At 39.3% G+C, this 21527-nt stretch overlaps 1 protein-coding gene across 3 annotated transcripts in view; it reads right to left on the bottom strand.

The window, feature by feature from the left end:
• The window catches only part of LOC133956223 (vitamin D3 receptor A), a 73493-nt gene that overhangs the window by 14130 nt on the left and 37836 nt on the right, over positions 1-21527 (bottom strand). For all 3 annotated transcript variants that reach the window (XM_062391112.1, XM_062391111.1, XM_062391113.1), the window contains 5 exons: positions 14187-14334; positions 13257-13387; positions 3678-3862; positions 1591-1690; positions 255-432 (listed from right to left, as the gene is read on the bottom strand). In XM_062391112.1, the coding sequence (XP_062247096.1) occupies positions 255-432; positions 1591-1690; positions 3678-3862; positions 13257-13387; positions 14187-14332 (740 nt within the window). In that variant the 5' untranslated portion in view covers positions 14333-14334. The remainder of the gene's footprint in view (positions 1-254; positions 433-1590; positions 1691-3677; positions 3863-13256; positions 13388-14186; positions 14335-21527) is intronic.

The raw sequence follows: 21527 nt of genomic DNA on the forward strand, positions 1-21527 counted from the left end.
AATTATTCAGAGTAGTGGTTCAAACAAGGTAGCAGCGGGGGTAGTACTGCTTAATCTTCTATTTGGCTACATTATGACCAAAGAAATATAAAATAGGCAGTGTATCAGTATCAGAGATTTCCCTTTCACTTGCCATTAAAACAATTAGTTGAATTAGGGTTACAGTTATTTTATTATTGATCAGCTAGGATTTTATTATATGAATCCCTTTGTCTATAAACAATAATATATTTATAGTCTGTTTTAATTGGTACCTGAAGCCTGGAATCATCTTGGCAAAACCAATGACCTTCTGGATGCTGTAGGAGACCAGGTCGGCCAGATGGGGGAGCATGGAGAGCTTAGTATCCTCCTCGCTGGAGTCTGGACTGCTGGCGCCATCCTGGTACATCATTAACAAGTTGCTGAAGTTCATCTTGGTGTCCACGGACTCTGTTTGAAGCAGGAGATAACGAGACAAGACAAAGGCAGAGGAAGGGGACGAGGAGAGGGGATAGGGAGAGTAAGGAAGTGATTAAAAGGAAACATTGTGAACACATTATAAATTCAGATTCCCTCACTTCCGACTGACTAATGGGGAGTCCCATGATGTCTGTGAGATGGCCACTGAGGCCAACGATGTTACTTGGTTAACAAGCCCTTTGAGTTCAAAACAATGCAAGGCCATGTGACCTTTTACCTTTTGACCACCAACAATTTAATCAGCTCATCTTCTAGTCAAATTGAATACCTCTTCAAAATTTGATGACATTCCCTCAAGCTGATCTAAAGATATCACTTTCAGGAAAAACATTTTTTGAGGCCGACATGACCTTGACCTTTGACCTCCAAAATTGAATGAAGTCATCCTTGAGTCCAAGTCAATATTGGTAAAAAATTTGAGAAAATATCCTTAAGGCAATCTAGTTATAGTTTGACCTACAGACAAACTGATTACTATATTAGTCCTGGAGGAATAAAAACTAAAAGGATATACGGCTATAGCCACAATAAGCAACATTAAATAGAAATAGAACATGATCAGATGATCTAGGCTGCTCCACCTCTGGCCTGAATAATGTGGAGGATTTGATGCTACTGTGAACGTGTGTGTCTGTGCAAAGAAACTCCTGTTGTGATGTACATGTGTGATAAGCAAACTACGGGTAAACCCCTAAGCCAATTATCCGGATTTTACCTGTAGGTCATGTCTGAAAAGTGCTTTAGAAATGCAGTGATTAATCTCCATTATGGCATTCTGGTGCAAGCAAATGCGAAAAGGTAGATAATAAAATCTTCCTGGGAAATTTTTAGGGACAAAAGGTCATTACTGTTAATTTATAAATGTGCATTCATCTTGTCATTGAATAGAGCTTGAAACACAGCGTAACCTTGCTGAGAAAATGAGTAGAGGTTGTTCCAACATATTTAGATGTTGAATGGCTTTTCAATGGCACAGTAAAACCCAGCATGAGACACAGAAAAACCGCCATGGTAGAGTTACTGCCATATTTGTGTTTTGAAAATCGACAGATCTCCTAGGGGACCTTGGTTAAGTTAACCCTGAATCAGCAAGGTAATCACACATAAGAGGAGAATGATGTGTCTTACCGGGGGAGTGGTTGAATGAGTCAGAGGAGGCATCGGACAGAGAGTGAAGGGACGCCGCTCTGCTGGCACTGCGTGTTACTGGGCCTTCACGCACTGGAGGCTGCAAACAGACACAGAGACACACAGATATTAATATCGTCACTGTAATACAGTCTCACACAACGGACTACTGGGCTCCTCATCCCTGCCACCAGGAGTCAGGAATCAAATTCGAATATTAACTCCATTATTCTAATTCAGGCTGTAGGAATCAGAACCTGTCTAAGTCTTTGGAAGGCCACCTTAAAACGAATGTTTGCCAGGTTTGTATAAAACCAGATGCTAAACTCAAAAATAATGTTTGACAGGTTTGTATAATGTTTGTCAGGTCTGTATAAAACCAGACGATAAACTCAAACACGCTGTTTGATATTGCTCTAAATTGAAGAAAGTAAGTTCTGTAATCAAAATGTGTGCTTTCTTTATGTTTACTCTTCAAAAAGCTACAAGTGTGTAAATAACAAGGTGTCTTGACCTTGACCAAGGACACTTTGGCATGCAGATGAGGAAGACCGGGATCCAACTGCCGACTTTCTGGTTAGACAAGAAAACCGACAACCGATCTATGCCCTCAGCCACAGCCTTTTGTATTAGAAATCTGATTAATATCATTGTAGTAGAGAGTGTGTTCCCATATACAAATAGTCATCTACCTTATCTTCCGTATCAGACCGACTTAAAATACACTGTTCTGTGGCAGCAGGCACTGATCCCTGCCATGGCAACAACCTTCAGAGAATCACAACTTCTTTTGCAACTTATCTACAAAGTAAAAGCACACGCTCGTTTTGTTGCAACGATGCTTCACACCGGGAGGATTACAGAACTTTTATTTTGAAACAATGTTATCTTGGGTCTGAAGATTGTGTGGATTGCTTAATTTATTATGCAATGTGTGAAACGGTAATAATGCTAACTTGTATATAACTCACACATGCTCTAGTTTATCATTGGTCTCTTTACAGTTTCAGAAAGCACCACAGGCCAAACAAACAGCCCAGTCCAAACAGCCAGGTTTAGAACAGACACTACACCAGTTTCACTGATCAATTTCAAACCACACTTTAGTTTTTATAGTCTTATCAGAGATTAATCTAGGTTTTAGTCTGGTATATTTGTAGGATTAGCTTCTTATAGAGGATCACCTGCAGTTCAAAGAGACGATCACAACGCAATATCTGAAGGGTCAGGTCAGTGTGGTTGTGGCTGTCTGCTGCAGTGTTTCACACAAACACACATAACACTAATAGATCACAGAAGTGTTCTGAGACTCTCTTTCTAGCCAATCTCATTTACTAGGGCAACCCAGTTGCTGTGGTCCACTGAGTGAATATCATCATATTGAGACGTGGAGACAGAGAATGCGATGCCAGTGTCAGGCGGTTAAAAGCCTTAGTGACATGTGTGACAGAATCTGAACCAGCAAGTGAAGCTGTAGATCAGTAAGAAAAACTTAGAGGTCATTAAAAACCAGTGGTTATTCACAATAGTCAGTGATTATACTTTTAGAATATCAATTGGTTCAGGAAGTCGGGGTAAAATCCAGTGTTCAGTTGTGTTTCAGTTTAGTTTCAGTCCGAGCTGCGTTCAACACATACAGCAATAAATCGCCCAACAGAATGATTCACTATGTCTGGCTGCAGATGGCGCTGTTGCTTAGTAAAAATTATATAGTCTAGCTTTAAAGCCGACTGATACAAAAAAATTCACACCGGAAAAACTTTTAAATGGTAAAAAATGCCCCGGTCTGAAGAGAGTAAACAAGGTCAGATTATAACCACAACCAATTCTTACCATTTAACCTTAAAAGTCTTCAAATGTATTCATGATGACAAGATGACAAAGCACTGAACTGTATGTAACTGCTTATAATTTTTTAACTGTAGTATTGTCTCAAGATGCCGTACTGCAGGAAACCCTATTTTTGTCGCATTACATTCTGACCTGCTCCCCCCACATTTAACGCTGGGGAACAAAGCATCTCGGGCTGTATCGATGATATTGTTAGTGCTGTTTTGGTAAAGTAAGAAACTTAGTTTTGGACACACCCTGAAGCGGGAGAAGTCAGAATAGGAGTCATCATAGGTCTTGTGGTGGGCTTCCACCAGAGAGGAAATCATCCGAGCTTGCTCCTCGTTCAGCCGCGGCCTCATCGCCTCCCGGGCCGCCTCATCCTCCTTCCTCTTCAATATCATTTCTTTCTTCCTCTGAACCTCCTCATCTGTCAGGATGACTGAAGATTGGGGAGAAGACATATTAAACATTTTTGTAATCAAGTAAAAATGTAATCAACAGAAACATAAACATGCAGCAAAAAAAGACAAAATGCAGCAAAAAAAGACAAAATGAAGGAAATAAACAAATGAAGTTCAACGTTCCACAGAATTAATCACATATTGCAATAACACTAAGCACTGAATTCCAAAAATCAATACAAACACTAAACATCTGCATTTTGAAATAACATTTTTGAATTCATCCCCCCCAAAAAAGTTACAAGCAAATGTATCTAAAATTAAGAGGAAACTCTTATCACATTGCAACCTATTGACTCGTATCGGTCCTACTTCAGCGAAAACAAATGGGTCTACATGGTGTTTAATGATACCACACTCTCCTTACACTGTTACAATGTTGTTAAGCATACAGACATGCTAAAGGTATAATTATAGACAAAGCATAGAATCCCACTGAAGGAGCTTTAACAGTGTAAATAGGTTGTTTGACCCACAAATAAATCAAAGATGGTGACAAGGTGTTTGTGCTTAAGTGACTAAAAATCTGGACATTATGAAACAATTCCTGTAGTTACATAATGTCTCAGGCTGATGTCATTTTCCAGTTCAGTTTGTGCTTGTTATCTGTAGAAAACTTTGCATGGAATCTCTAGGAGGTCACTTTACATCCTTTTTACCACAGCCAAGGAGTTTCCATCTGTATTTGTTTGTCTGACTGTCAGCAGGCTTACACAAAAACTGCAGAACCAATGTCAATGGAAGGCCTTACCCAAAAACAGAACGATTTGAACTTGTGGTGATTGTTGAATCGTTTAAATTGGCAGTTGCAGGATTTTTTCCCCGCACCTTTGTTAAATAGCGAGATAGGATATGGGCTCTCAAAGCACCTTGCTAGTTTTCATTAAAATGTGCAATTTTTTCCAATTGATCCAGGAACCTGAACATTTTGCCACCTTCTTGATTTGAGTTAACTTGAATTCTAGTCATAGAATTACCAGTTGTACGATGAATTTAAAGACAGAAAGAAAGGGGAATTTATCCACCACATTGAAAGGAAAGCAGTTCTCATAGTGTTCCTTAGCAACACTTTAGATGAAGTAAAGACATTACAGTATTATAATTGAGTGCTCCCTCACAGCATGTTATGGAAGATAAGTGCAACCATTGAGAAATAAAACTAAGTAAAATTTCTAAAATAGGTGAGGGAGATCTAATGGATACTGCAAATATTTCCATCTCAGGTTACATGGACCCTACATCTCTGCTAGCACGCAGAAAAGGTCTGTCATCTCCACTGCCTCTTTAATGCAGCTGCTGTTGTGGGTGTTGGACAATAAAGTGCTTCTTGCCTTATTCATGTTGCAGGAGTAAAGACCACAGGGGGAGTGGCACAGCAGTGCAGAACGGACACACTGTTCAAAGTCTGACAAGATAATCTGTTATTTCTATTTCTAGGTTTGCACGCCACTTTATCTTGTCTTCAAGCACAATATTATTTTGTAATATTACTTTCACAAGACTCATTTATTACAGACTGCAACACATTTACATCAGTTTCTGCACGATTTAAAATACAATTCAATTCAATTCAATTCACGCAGAATAAAAAAAAAGAGAGCTAGGCATTTACTTTATTTTGGAATAAGTGGGAGGAGGAAGCAGAGCTCTTTGGCCGTAATAAAACATATTTTGAGAAATGTCAGCGCCATCATAAAAATCATCTTTTTTGTCTTCGCTATGTTATAAATCTACTCACCGACAAACAATAAAAAATCCTGCTCCAGCTTTACACACTGAAATGTATTATGTATTAAAACATATTTCGGCAAATAAAATAACAAGGCAAAATGGAAAACAAAGACACCACTCAGCACATGTTTGTCAATTTTATTTGGAATAAGTATGGTGGAGTCTATGTAAGAGGTCTTTAAATCAACCTTAAACCATGCGGCTGCCCTCGCTCTGAGAAGCTTATTCCTGTAAATCATTTTGATAACACACGCGCGCACACCCGCACCGGTTCCTGCAGTGCAATATTTGTCTTCTTAAGACGACTACATCTGGATGTGTGCTGCAAAGTGGCCAGTGATGGTGTGAAACAGGAAACCTTGAATTACAAGCTGAGCCTGAAGATATTCTGCAAAATGAAAAACAGGTGGCTCGAACATTCAGTGTGTGAATGCGACATTTGTAATGAGGGGGTTTAAAAGAAATTCCTTCTGTGTTACATTTCTTGTTTGACTATAACTGCAAACAGAGCCTATCTATTCCTTGTATTGAAACACATTTTAACAGTATAGTTCTGTCACTGCTTTAATTGAGTTACGAGATCATATCATGTCATGTGCAGATGGGGCCTCAAGCAAATGCACCTCCAAACACTCGACTACTATCTATAAAAACCTCCATACTGTATTTTCCAGGTAAAGATCCACTGTGAGTTTGAGAACATGTCATTTCAGTTGAGCTTTGAAAGAGTGTTGCACAATCTGTGTTTTATGCTGATGATGACAATGAGAACAAGTTTCAAGGTTCCCAGAACACACAAGAAACTGAACCGAACATTCAGTGCTAAAACCACTCAAGGAGAAACTATTGGAGATATACTATTGGAGATATATATATATATATATCTATTATATTCATGCGATTAATTTCTCAATTCTGGATTATTGTTAGTCTCTTTTCATTTCTAAGAACAAGAATATACTGTTCCAACAAAGTCTACAGAAAGTACAGCTCGTCGAAGATGCAGCAGCCATAGTTCTCAATAAATCTGCTCAAAGAGAGCGCATTACTTCTCTTCATTGGATTCCAATAAAGGCCCATTCTGGAGTTGCACATAACCACATTTCAGATCTTTAGACACCATATGTGCACAGTCCTATCCTGAGGTCCTCAGTGAAGGCCCTGCTCTCCATTCAATAGTCCTGGCTAACTGCTCCAACTCTTTGGAAAAATCTCCCTGAGGAATTCCATCTCAGAACTCCTTAAATATCTCTTAAAGACAAATTCTTATAATTTAGCTTTCTCTTATTTTTCCCCTATTATTTTCTGTTGTTTTTACTCTTTTCCCATCTGTGAATGTTTTTATTTTGCATATATGCTCCATCGCTGTGTGATCTTTAAATTGCTTTTGACTGATTATTTTTGTATAGCACCTAATAAGTGTTTTGAAAGGTGATTATATATATATATATATATATATATATATTATAGTAGAAAAAAATGCTGTTAAATAACAGAACAGAAAATGTATTCCTTTTCTAAACCCTCCTACAGTTTTGCCATCCATCTGAGGCCTGGCTTTGTTGATAGTCGCTGCAGTCACTGGTGGAGTAATGCGCTGACCTCTGAATGCCTCTGCCTGTAATATCCCTTTGACTCTCTGCCACAGTGACCTACGATTATCCATGCAGAGCTCAACTGTACGGACAGACAGACAGATGGACTGCATTACTGCCAGACATGCCACGCCTGCCAAAGGGTCACCGGCACAGAGTCCTGAGGTCAAAATACACAGATACGACTGTGAGACTCACAATCTGGCAGCTACAAAGACTTTGTCTCGCCTATCATAATTGCAGGCATCTCATTCAGCACCATTACCTTAGGTAATTTGTTTAGGTTTACACTGACCTGCATAGCAACCTTATTCATGTAGGAATAAAGCTCCTTAAACCATTTTCATGACCTATTCTGAATAAAGTATACTCTATTGGCTGAACTGTTGTTTTGAATCTGTTAATGCAGCAATTTCTGTAATGTTTTTTTTAAATATTATTTTAGCCTTTACAATTTTAGGTGCATATTTGGCAAAAAGCAATAAATAAACCAACTGAATAAATGCTTCACAGTAACCGCAAATTTAAGAGATCTATGGGATGGCATGGATGACTCAAAATGTTATGGTTTTCAGATCACACTAGATGCTGGTTGTTTTCCTGGAAGCTGTAAACAACTATAGTTGAAGTGGATTTCCAGCGATTGCACCCTGGATTGCAACCACAGACACAGCATTACGTAAGCACATGATGTGCGTTGTGGCGATGCAAACAACAACAGTTTGGCAACACAGACTTAATAAAGGCAACTGAATGAGTCGGACTGCTTAACTAACCAAAGGGTTTACTTGGCTTTCATCTCTTTTAAACCACCATCATTAATTAGGCTTTGGCTCTGCTTCAGTGTCTGTCCGAGTCCAGGCCAGAACCACTCCTTGTGGTGAGGATATCCAAGCATGCAGCCTGAACATGAATAGGCACAGTTTGGTCGGAGTTTGGCACAGGTTGTCAAAGCAGCTATTCTAAGGCTGGAACATGATTGAACCAGCCGGGTTTTCAGCCAAGTTTGAGTCCTGGATGGCATCGTCAAGGCAGGAGTCCACAAAAAACAACTGACCATCAAAAGAACATTTGACCACCCCACAGTTCTTGGCAGACACACAGCACTTTACCAAAGAAAGTTTGCTGTTTGGGCAGGGACTGATTGGATGTGGTGATGCGGTGCCCTGAATGGCAGAGAGGAGCAAAGAAAGAAGGCTAGAGAGAAAAGGCAAACAGTGGGGCTGGTTAAGAAAAAAGAAAAGAGAAAAGTTTGGTAAACACAAGTAGTGCCACACTCACGGCGCGGGGAAAAGGGTTGAGGAGCGCCGTGGAGGCCTGAGGTTCACAGCGGGCTTACTCATTAACCAGCCAGTGGACCAGTTAAAGTACAATGGAGGCTGCAAACACTCAGATCTGGTGTGATATATGTCAGGCCGGATTTGGTGTGTGGCCAAGATTTTTCCACTACTGCTTTCGGCCTGTGACGCTGAAGGGGTAAATTCAGGTCAGTCAGGCATCAGTGCACTCACACATGCTGAGTATGACGCAAAATGGCTTATGGGTAGATAACAATGAAAGTGTGGATTGTAGGGCGGAGCGGGGCACAAAGACATTAGGGGACACTTGATTATGTCTACTTTGTAAGTTCTTGCATGATGATGCGATGTTACAACAGACATTACTGACGACTCATTCCCAACTGTGGTTTATTTATCTAATAATTCCAGAAATCTCTGTCTGTCAAATATCCTGAGAGCATTTAATCATATTGACTTCACATATGACCGAGTATTCTTAAGGCCCCAAACAATTTGGTGCAATTTGGACATGACGTTATACAATCGCTAATGATAAACTTTGAATAAAAAGGGGGACTAGCTCTCTGTAGCAGCTGGGGCCTTCTGTGACCTCGGACAATAGGACAACAGCAGGTCACTTTTATAATTTCATCAAGGAAGTTGTGACCAGCAATACCGAAGACCAAGAAAAAGGTCCATTCGGAAAGGGCATGGTGCTGCACTAGTGTCCTATACAGCATTTCTGCTATGTCCAACGCCCCTGCAAAATTATTCCCGCCGCTGCTTCGGGTTCAGGGTCGACACACATGATAGAAGGGGGATTCTTGTACTGTGCCATATCAGCCAATCACACATCCTCCCTCCACTGCTGATCTGCGCTCAATTTACACGCACCGAAAATGGAGAAGCTCTCACACCTCAATGTCTTGCCAAACTAGAATGTTCATCCGGGGGAGAAGTTTCCATCAGTGCCATAGGGGCCAAATAAAACCCGTATCTACTGCAGAATCATTTGAAACGGGAGTGAATGCGGATTAAATCAATTCAAAAGCCAAATGTAAAGTGTTTTATTTGATCAGTGGAAAAAGGGGCTCTGCGAATCAGAAATCCAAGGGGTTCAAAACATGTGTGTTTCAATCATCTTTGGAGTTCACATTACACAATGCTTCGTGACAGTTTATTAATAGTCTACGGGCTATAAAGTTTTGTTTGTTTGGATTTATTCATATGTATATTGAGATGTTTTTGTGTATCCGACTATAAATGGAGCATCTGGCACTTATCATAATGCAGATGTCAGTGACTTTGACCACCTGACAGAAAGGCTGTAGCAGGGACAGAATACAAAAAAGTCCGAGAGAGGATGAAGAATGTGAATGAGGGAGGACAGAAACCTCAGGAGAAGCTATGCTACTAAAAAACACTGACAACGTTTCAGAATCGCTGGTGTGATTCTAATCCTGTTACAAATACACACCCACGCAAACACACACAGCTGGCAAGAATGCGAATACATACACTCACACATTTGGGAATGTTTTTTCTTGGCATCTCTTTAACCTCTGTCAAACAACGACAGCGTAGGGGGGTTTACTAAATACACTTAGATGGCACAGCTCAAAGAGTGCACCACACAAAGTTCTAATCGGAATGCTGGTGACGCTTGGACCATACTGCCAATTTTAAGAAGGGATGGCGTAAAATCAGACAAACACATACAAACAGATCGTAACCGTACTTCAATGAAACCTCAGAAGATACATTCATGAATATAATGTAGAATCTTCCATTCAAAACGAAGGGTTACACTTTGGAAAACCTTATAACCTAGTCCTAACGTCAGTAGTATTTTAATTCAGCCTCATTAATTAGTTATTTAACAAAAGTTACCTTTACAAAGACCAATTTTTGTAGTTTATGAGATAGCAAAATTTTTAGTGCTGCAACATGTGTGTGAGGTACTGAACATATCCCCCGAGCTCATCATGTTCATCAGCGCTGTCACAAGATTCATGGTGAGACAAATTGATGAGACACAGCAGGAGTGGTCCCGCATATGAATAACATGAGACACTTACATCCCAGCCTCAGCCTTTAGCACAAATGCACACACGCACTCGTGCAAAGAACACAGACACAAAGTAGTCACAGGCTTTTTCCTGGCTCCAAATGAGGCAAAGATTCCCAACCATGACGTAATGATCCTGGATTTATTTATTCTAAATAGGAAAATAAACTGAGTGACTGTGGCTTAAACTTCCGGTCAGAAAATAACTGAGTTAACTACATCAACTGTTCCAAATCTGTTTTTTCCACTTTGTTGAGTTCATAAGGATGACCTCAATTGCAGCTAGAAATGCAAATGCATTAAGACATTGGGTATCATTTGGGTTTTTTACCTAATTTTGGTGCTAAATCAGTACTGGTGCCCAAACGGTACCAGAGCAGATATTGTTTTCTTAAAAAAAAAAAAAAAAAGATGGTCGATGTAACACAGCAGCCTTTAGGTTCTTAATGCAAAAATAAAATAACCTGAACTATACATGCACCGACCATATAGAGACAAGCTTAGAATTCATTCACTTTTAAGTCCCCAACGAAATATACAACCGAGCTCACATAAAAACACCCACACATACAGCCTGTTTGTGAATGAAATGTGGGAAAACCCATTGTGCATCCCTTTGAAGAAAAAGCCATTGTTGAGCAAGATTTGACCCCCCCCCCGGCTGCCCTTCCTTCATGTGCTCTCCTTTATTCTCCTCTTGCTGCGTTAGTATTCACACACACACTGACTTCCTCACTCGTTTACATTTAAATAAGCGAAACGCAGCGAGGACGCTGAAATGATTAGCGGCTGTAATGTGCTAATTTGTCAACATGCAGATTAATGATACGCTTCTATGTTGGTCATTATGAATGTGTTGAGACAAGGTGTCGTCTTGTGTTAACGTGGGGTGAACTGATGTCTCATTCTCCTTTCACAGCACGTTCTACTTGTGTTACACGCTGCTACTGTATGCATAACCAGCAGGGCAATGAGCGCAGCTGTGTCACACAGCCTTTTAAACATAAAAGGTAATTTATTCAAGATATATTACTGTGCTTTGATTAACACAATCGCGGCTGCAGTAATTATAGAAAGTCCATCTTGAAAGAAGCAGGATTAAATGTATTATTATTACTATACTCAGCTACTATCTGATCCTAGCCAGAATTTACCATATGGCACAGCACAGCCTTTGGCTTAGACAGTACATCTTGTAGCAAATCAGATCAGTTTACATTGACCGTGGATTCAATTGGTTGCTCTTCCTCCGGAATGTTTTTAGATATCAATTTAAGCCAGAGCAGCTAAACTTTTACTGACCATTAAATGGACTCTTCCATACACAGAGAGCACTAGAAATCAAAACACTATTAGTTACAGCTTTGATTACAATGATGATAGCATTTTAAATAGATAATGCACACTTAAATGTGTATTTTGAGCTGCAATTTAAATTATAGGACATTAATGAAGAACATTAATGCTGGTGTTAATACTACATGTATCATCAAATATATTTGAAATGCATGGTTTGTACATAACCCAGTATCTCAAACCATGTTGGAAATTGCAGGGCCCAAGCTCACTGAGAGTTTACCATTTACCATTTAGTTGGTATTAAATATTGATTTAAAAACTAAATTGATCTGAATCCAGTATTTTAGTGGAAGACCAAACCAACATGCCAACAATTGAGGAGGCAGATACAACACAATAATTAAATAGGCAACAGATAAATTAAAATACAAATCTCTGCCTCAACTGTAAGCTAGCATTATCTAACTGGCTTCATGTGTAACAAGTTGTGGAATGTGTTAAAATTTGGCAGTGGCTACAACACCATCTGGTAAACTGCAAAAAAATATATTTATAAAAAAAAATAATTATTAACTGTATTTCATGGTTGTGGTTCTCAAGCTATGCACTGATCCTGGTCAGTGCATCAGAGTCAGCTGCTCAACAGACGTCTACACCTCAGCTAGATAAATGAACATTACATTTGTTGAGCAGAGGTAACAATGCTTTAATATCAGATTCATACATATTCTTAATTACCCTATTCCTTTCATCTTACTTTTATTGCAACCCAGACTTTTTTAAGTTTATTAAATAGGACAGCTTTGGATTCTGATGCCTATGAGAGTAGGCATTTAGTTTAGTTTAAAAAAGGCGTAGAGGTAATGACGTCTGTTCTACTGAGCCAGCCACATGGCTCTCATAGCACTGCCATACCAGCCAGTAGCCAGGCAGATTACCTTTATCCTCCGAGTACCCTCAAGTTCAGCTTTTAATGATATTAAGATTAAAAGGCTGAACCATCTGATGGTACAAGGTACAACTGAAGATTATTATTATAATTTCCATGGTTGCACAACTCTTCCTTGCCTCTCTTCACATAGAGGAACTCTACAGGTCATATTTGTGTGACCATTTTTTAATACATAATACCTATTTGATCAATTTTATCATGAGGCTTAATTATACAACCGTTTAATGCTCGTATACCATAAAATTGGTTAATCATGTGTCATCAGTCAATGTTTTAGTTCATTTTGTGTTTAAAGCTAAAAGCACATTGCATCATTAAAATCAAGCTCTCTGTTTATGTTTAAAGTGAAATATTTGCAGCTTAAGGTGTAATTGCATCTCAATATTTGACTGAATCATATCAGCAGAACTGCTGGAATGCCAGCCATCGCAAAAAAAGGCAACTCACACTCTTTCATCATGCCGATGTCGACACAGCGCTTGAGTCGACAGGCCTGGCAGTGGCGCCGGTTGTCCTTGGTGATGGTGCAGCTTCCGTTGAATGGACAAGTGAAGGAGGCCTTGCGCTTCATGCTGCGCCTACCAGAGTTCAAAATGAAAACATTGTTCATTTGGACGCATTTATTCCCGGTGGTGGCTCAAAAATATTATGGATAGAATTTTCAAGGTTTAACGTTTCATGCAGCATTAAAACATGAAGAAATGGAAAAAATATATTTCTTCATACAACTTATTGAAAATAATAAAGCAATCAGGTTGTTACCCTACAAACCATAAAGAGATAAGTTGGACTGGACTTAACATTCATACATTTACATATGTTTTATATAAACAGTTGGTAGCAATTTCTATTTAAACTACCTTAACCAGCTTATTCCACTAAACTTTTAATTCCTATTTGAAGGGATGACGTCCTTCTTTTCTTCCTTCTGTTGCTGGGATGAAAATGTTAAAGTCAACATTTACATATACAGCTCCAGATAAAAGAGACCAGTCCAAATCTCCATCTCTCTTTGTATGGCAGACATTTCATTCCTGATAAATGTCAGATACATTGTGTCAGTACAAGTCTCAGTAATTATAAATAGAACAAAAACGATGATTTAAACTTAACACATACCGATAAATAGTAAAAAAAATATTGTAGTGGTCAGTAAATATTTCATGAAGAAAAAAAAACATCTGATTAATCAATGAATCCAACTCACAACAGAAAGAAATTAGAGATGCACTGCTTCAGTAACAGGCACGCATGATTAATCTCATTATTAATACATTAGATGCACACACACACACACACCCAACTTTTCATGCCATCATCTCCCTACAAATAAAACATTTTGTTAATAAACATACAGCATTAAGGGATGACACCAACCTGAAGAACCCCTTGCAGCCCTCGCAGGTCATGGCATTGAAGTGGAAGCCGGTGGCCTTGTCGCCGCACACGCCACAGATCCGCGGGGCGTTGCGGTCGAACTCGTCCGGCCCGACCATCGACGTTGTTACCGTCATGGGCTCCATCACTGAAGAGAAAGGGAGAGATGAAGTCAGCGCTTGTTTGGCACTGCAAACCTACAGTAGCTCCTTGTTGGAGGGAGACTCATGAACACAAAACGATAGTAGAGACCTAAATGTGTGTTCAATAAAATATTCTGTTCCTCCTGCTCCAATGTTGTGTGGGAGTGTTTGAGTGTGCGTGTGGGGAGGTGTGTGTGTTTCCTTCTTCTTATACAAACAGGTGTCGGGCTATTAGCATATTTAGTCAAAGTCATTGACAGCCACACTCTGCAACACACAGCCATTGGCTAAATGACTCAGCAGACACACACACACGCCACACACAGAAACATAGAAAATCAGAGGAATCATGAAATGACAATGTTAATGGTAAAGACAATTTAGGACAGAAAGACAGTGATTCACCAAGGGCTAAGAAATGATGGAAGTATATTATACTGCAAAGCTGAAATATTGTCTGCAGTGATCATATTTTTTAAACACATACACATACACACACACACACACACACGCACACGCACACGCACACACACACACACACACACACACACCATCTGGCCATCCCCTATGAAATAATCAGCAGTAGAGTAACAAACACCAACAGGGCTGCAAACTAATACATATCAATCTTTCCCTGAAAGCGACTCAGTCAAAGTCTAATGGAATCAACTATACGTAAAGTCAGAAAGAAGAAAAATAGCTTGAAATATGTTTTAGTTTGTTTTCGATTTGATTACTTAATGTTTTGTTTCACTCTATTAGCATCCTTGTAATCATAATTTATTATTTCTAAAAGAAATAAAGCTAATTCAACAATGGGGAAGCATGAAACAAAGGAGACAGAGGAATAGATTACAGCATGTGGCCTGCTACATTGTGTTACACAATGCAAAAAGGACAAACAACACAACATGCATTGGTCTGCATTTTTCAACAGTGTTCAGAGTACATTAGATTACATAGATTTAATATTAATTTAGTGGCTTTGTTATTTGCTAATATGATGTCAGATTTGGTGAAAGTAACATTTTGCAACGGACACAACAATGTGATAGTAGGAGTAAAGATATTTGTTTTGATGTTTCTAGACAAGTGAAACTGTTCAGTCTCCATTTTATTTAGAAACAATATTTTTGTTCAGATTTCCCTCCCTTTTAAAACCTGAAACTGTTCTGACTCAAACCACTGAGCAGCAAACCGCATGTTATAATAGAGCAGTTTATTCTCCTGCATTGGCTTCACGTAGGGCGGAACATTCAAATATCAATCAATAATTTGATAATTATATCAAGAAAATTGCAATATAATTTTCATAGAAATAGAAATAACAAAAGGGTTATATACGGTGCATATTTATATATGAAATGCTCATGTATTTTGTAAGCACTTTAAATAGATGCAACATATCTATCTATCTAGATTTCTAAAATGTTTTGCTGTTCATGTTCAACTGTTAGTTGCTCTTTGCCAAAAAGATGAGTTCAAAACAGAAAACTCACTGAGGAGCACAAATCTGACAAAAAGATATTTTAAAAGTTACAAAATAAAATAAATTAGTTTATTCTTAACGAAATAATTATCGATATTGACTGAAAAATATAACTAGATGTAATCTTTGGCCATATCAAGCAGCCTTTCTCTCATATCACACTAATGAATAGAAATGTTCATGGGTGAAAGAAAAACAAAAAGTCAAAAGAGAACGGATGTTGGGAATATATGTCAAGATATTTAAAAAAATATATGTTTTTCGTATAATTATGCTTAAATAGGCGATCTTGACCAGCAGAAAAATCCTATGTGTGGGGGAGGGAGAGGTCAGGTGAGGGGAAGATGACCAAATTAGGACCGTACAGTGACATGGCTGCAGAATATAGCCTGTGGGGAGCTGACGTGCATAGAAGTAGGACTCTGGTAATGTCACGCGAGGACAAAGAGATAGGAGTAATTGGTGCGGTGGAGCGATGGATAGCGGAACAGAAATAATGAAAGAGGGGAGCGTGTGTGTGGACAGCCAGGTGAGACCATAAGTGAAAGACAGAGACAAACATAGTCAGACTCCATTAGCTCTCATTACAACTTGCTGGAAGATTCATCATCGGTTCCCAGGAAAATACAAACACGAATACGCACATAGCAAGGAGCTTCTGGCTGTGAGGCCTCATTACTCAGAACACACCGCACCGGAATAGCAGGACAAGCGCAAACATACACAATGCTGATGGTGTACTACTTAATGTGTCTCAGAGGTTTGTGTGTACCTGTGGATGTTTGTGTGTCATTCAGATATACGCAAAGGCGGAGGTTCTCTCATTCACAAACATCTACTTACTAATTCCTCAAACATATTTCTGTAAGTCTCGCAAACCACCACTCCTTACGTCTTCACACTTGGCATGTGTATTCTTAATGGTCCAGGGAAGTACAGCTTCAAATGTGGTGCGTTTTGTACCCACAATAATAAACAGGAGACCAGCACTCTGTAATGGTTATTGGGGGCGGGACAAAGTGGTAACAGCCTGTGGACTGGTTTGATGTCTTTTTCTACATTCTGGCAAAAACATTTATAGAATCATTTCCTCTTTGGCAATGTGTTTTCGCAAAGTAGAAGGTCAATTTGTTGCCTACATTCTTTATATCAAGCTCAATTACAGAGCTTTTTATTTTATTTTTTAGATTGTATCACACCTGAACAGCAATAAAGAGTATTATTTAATGAAAAACTGAATTTATAATATTCATTGAAATCAAACCAGGTAGAATGAACACTAAGTTTTCTAATTGTGCTTGAGGAGCGAGGACTCACTAATGATGAGGAATTCGGAGGTAGCTCTGGAGCATTAACACAGGCCAAACAAACAGGCAGGTTTAGAACAGGCACTGTTATAGTATTGGTACTTCCAGGTTACGTGTGTGTTCAGGTGGGCGAGGGTACATTGACAGGACAGATGTGCACAAAAAACAAGACACACCATTAGTCATCATGTCACATAAACAGCTTTTTGTCCCCCTGATGCAGAAGCCACTGAATAATGAAATAGTTTGTGAGGTCAAACTGGAGAGACAGCAGTGTGTCAAACATCTCAGCACATTGACACAAACAACATATCAACCTGCAGTTTCATTAGCGGGGCTGATTAACAGCAATGCCAGTGGGCTCAATTTCCGTAATTAACAACTCTGCTGGTATTTCTCTTTTAATCACTTCTGTTATTCTTTCCTGCTCTTTTTCTATGTTTTTTTTTTTTTTTTGCTAACTTGTTTCTCATTTGTAATCCTGCTTAGTAAATATAATTTTTACTTATTCATGGTCAACATGCTAAATTGGTAGACAAGAGGGCACCCTTGTTAGCTGCCACACTGAGAGGTAGTTCCATCTCTCTCTTTAGGGTTTTTCCCCATGCATTCAGTTTTACTATGTATTTTTTCATCGACTTAAGTCATTATCATCTACTACTGTCCTTCTTTTTCTTTACCTCAATAGTTAACAGTCAGGTTTTCAGCAAATAATACGTTGTGAAAAATAAACAGATTAGTTTATCCCCGTTTTAAACTAATTCCAACTCACTAAACCAGTGTGGTTTTTTTTTGTATGAATTGAAACGTTTCCTTTTGTATGTGTGAAATTCGTGCCGACACAACAAAATAAATTGAGCTCGGGGAGACCAGAGCGAGAGGGACAGTGTCATTAGACATAAAAGGCCGTAGCTGTGGATGATGGATTTTTGCGGATACATTTTCCTGAAATAATGTGTGATGACACTGGTGAACTGAGTTATTAAGCGTGACACAGCTGAAGTCACATTTACATGAGGAGGAGGACATATGGTAGTGTTAACACATAAACATGTTTACAGAGCTGATATAGCTTGTTTCACGTGGCAAAAATCCAACCAAATTCAGTAAAAAGCTACTGTAATATATACATAATGAATGACTTATGGAAACTGTGCAAAGCTATTGAAAATCTATTATTTATGGTTATGTTATCATGCATGTTCTTTAACATCTCAGCCAACTTTTGAATCAACAAAAAGAAAAAATGAAGATGTCAGCTGGAATTGGCTCTAGCCCCCCATGATGTTCAATAATTCTAATATTATTTTAGTTGACAAAAATCACAACACTTGAAAATACACTCTCCCACCTTTCAAGTGCTTTGGTGTCTGTAGCACTGTAGCTGAGTTTAGGTGTGTACCACCTAAACTTGAGAAATATTGTGAATAAATAGTTTGGTAGTTGTTGGATCCTTAGATATATTGTTGATATCACTTTAAAGGCTGTTGTCACAGAAATGGTTCGGATTTCGGGCTAAAGGCTCCAAAGGGTTTTCCACTTACTTTAAGTCCGGGGTCCCATCGTCCTTTTACATGCTTAAAAAGACAATGGAATCCATTTAAAACCTACCATGTTTTTGATTATCTAACCTTCTTAGTCCTTCTGACTCTTTAGTTGTGAAATGTGAAGAGTTAGGAGAGTAAACACAAGGTTTGATCAACAGTACTTTTGATTTTGCAGACATTATTACCTGCTTGTGCTGAAAGGACAGGGTTGGTTTATGCTTCTCAAATGTTAAAGTGTGTCCTTTGATTACATCATCCTCGACTCTAAGAAGTTTTGATGTTGAAAAGCCCAAATAATCAAGAAAACCATCAGAAGATTAACTGCCAATGGAAATAATCATTAGCCACAGTCTTAGACTCTACATAATACAGAAGCATTAAGAGAGTTAACGCAGAGTCTGTCTTACACACATGCACAGCACAGCAGGATGTTCTCTGCACATGCGTGTTCAAAACAGCAACATGTCCTCCGCATAATTCAGGACAGAGGTGGAGCATCTGCGTGCAAAGGCGGAGGCAGGAAGTGTCATATTAACATATGCGTAGATCATGTGATTATTTTTACAGCACTCTGACGCCGTCGTCAGCTCTTACCACCACAAACTATTTAGACATCTTGTCGGTGTCTTCAACGTGTATGTCACAGGTTTTTCACCAGGAGATTTTGTGTTGTGTGTTTTCTTACAGACTTTACACTAGAAGGAGTAGTAACAGCCGAGCAGTGCTGTCTGAAGGTCACTGGGATTATTAGCGAGCCGCCTGCCCCAAGAGGGCCTATTTACACAGCCCACCCCTGTTCACCTCGTCTCCCCTGTTATACTTGTACCTTTCACTTACTGTGTCTAGAGCCCTTGCTCTTGCTGACATAATAACAAGATTCAATGCTATGTCAATAGTATTGCAAAATAACAAAACCTGATTTCTGCTTTCAGTTCTGCAAGCAATTCACAATATAAGTTACCACTTTGAAGTTGACACTAGAGGTAGATATTTGCGGACTATAAAAGTCTGCATGTTCATCAAACAACAGTCCTTGTCAGTTTGTTGTTGTTACTAGAACACCAGTCCAGACATTAACCACTTTACAGCAGGCAAAGCTCTGAAACACAGGTAATCAAATATCATAGCCTGCGAGAGAGTTGTTGCCTGTTGGCCTTTAATCCCACATCTCTCTTTTACATCCCCCCTTTCTCTCTCACCGTTTTGGGCTGTGCCTTCCTATTCATCTCTCCCTCCTTTTTCCCTAATGTCACTCTCCATCCTCAGCTGTAAACACATTTGTCCATGCTGCTTCAGAGAGCTATGCAGACTGACATATTATGTCAACAGCTGAAACATTTAGTGAGAGGGATAGACAGGCCGAACTAATGTTCTGTCTGATTTTACCGATGAGCCCGGCCATTAGGACCCCAACACCATGCAGTGTGTGCCAGAAACATGTATTACTGAATCACAATAGAGCACAGTTTGTGTTATTTTCACAGAAATTATCAAAGCATTAACTTCAGATATGCATGCATTTAATTCATAAATTGAAGCAGCTCAGCCACTCAAGCTCTCAAAAATAATGACAGTTATTTCAGGACCAGGCTTTGACCAGTGTGGTCTCTTTCTGTGGCTTTTCCACAGAGGCAATTAAAGGGGCGGGGGGGTAAACACGCTCACAATGGAGCGGCCATTACTTGGACCGACAGATGCTGTTTAACATTGCAAATATGCATAGTTTTCCATCAGTATTATTACCAATAACTGCCATATTGATGACCAATAAACACAACATAAACACAGCCCACCCAGGCCCCTTTCCAACATTGTGGAAATTGCTTTACCTCCTTCAAACACTGCATGTAGTCATCTTGTGACTTTCTGTCTGCTTCTATTCTCTCTTTTACCGCAGCCCCCTCTGTGCCCCTTGGAGGCCGGTCAAAGTACTGTGCTGTGTTTGTCTTAATGCTTCCCATCATAAATCTGATGTTCCAGTGTGCAAAACCTGCACAGCCTTGAGCTGCTAAAACAATAAGACCACCAGCCGGGAAGAGAAATGTGTCACATGTTCAATAATGATGATGAGTATGTACTGTCAGGGTGTGAGGCCATTAAATGGAGCATGAGGAGGGTTTGTCAATGTATTGATTAATCTGGGCCAGTGCCATCACATATCATCACCATGATTGAGGATTTTGTCACTACAATACCGAGACCAAAGGCTGGTGATTAATGAGGATCTGGTGGCGTTTGCCTGTTTTCAGCATCTCTGGAACTGCAGCTCGACACAGCTGATCACCATCCATTTTGTTGAGGAGAAAGGGGGTTGGAAGTCGCTGGATAACAAATTGGATCAAATCAGCAGGGTATGGGCCTCACTGCAGTGTATGAAGACCTTCTGACATTTTCCCCTTTGTTTCAGTAAAGGCTCCAATCGAGACATCTCTCAAAACTTGGCCATAATGTAGAAAGGGGGTTTAGGCACAGAACTATTATACCTTATGTCCCTTTCAAGAGATTCTACTGCTTATTTACTGTGATATATATTCCAGAGTGCTGAAAATAATATGTGAAACCAGTAGAGAAACCGCTGGCAAATATCATTAACAATCCAAAGGGGAGTTATTCCAGTCAATTGTGGCCGGTGTAGTGTTCAAGCACTCAAATATGATTTTAAATAAAACATGTGCTTGGTTAGGTTAGGTGTCACAGTTTCCTTTTTTAATTTAAAATCTATCAAAATGACAAAAAGTATCATTGATCAGTCATGGTCAGTCATGTCTGACATGACCAAGGGGCAAACGTTACCAGGTACATTCGACGATTTGAGATATAATGGTTACTGGCAGAGGCACAGATAACCAACAAAC

Source organism: Platichthys flesus, chromosome 7, assembly GCF_949316205.1.
Source record: "Platichthys flesus chromosome 7, fPlaFle2.1, whole genome shotgun sequence".
NCBI lineage: Eukaryota > Metazoa > Chordata > Actinopteri > Pleuronectiformes > Pleuronectidae > Platichthys > Platichthys flesus.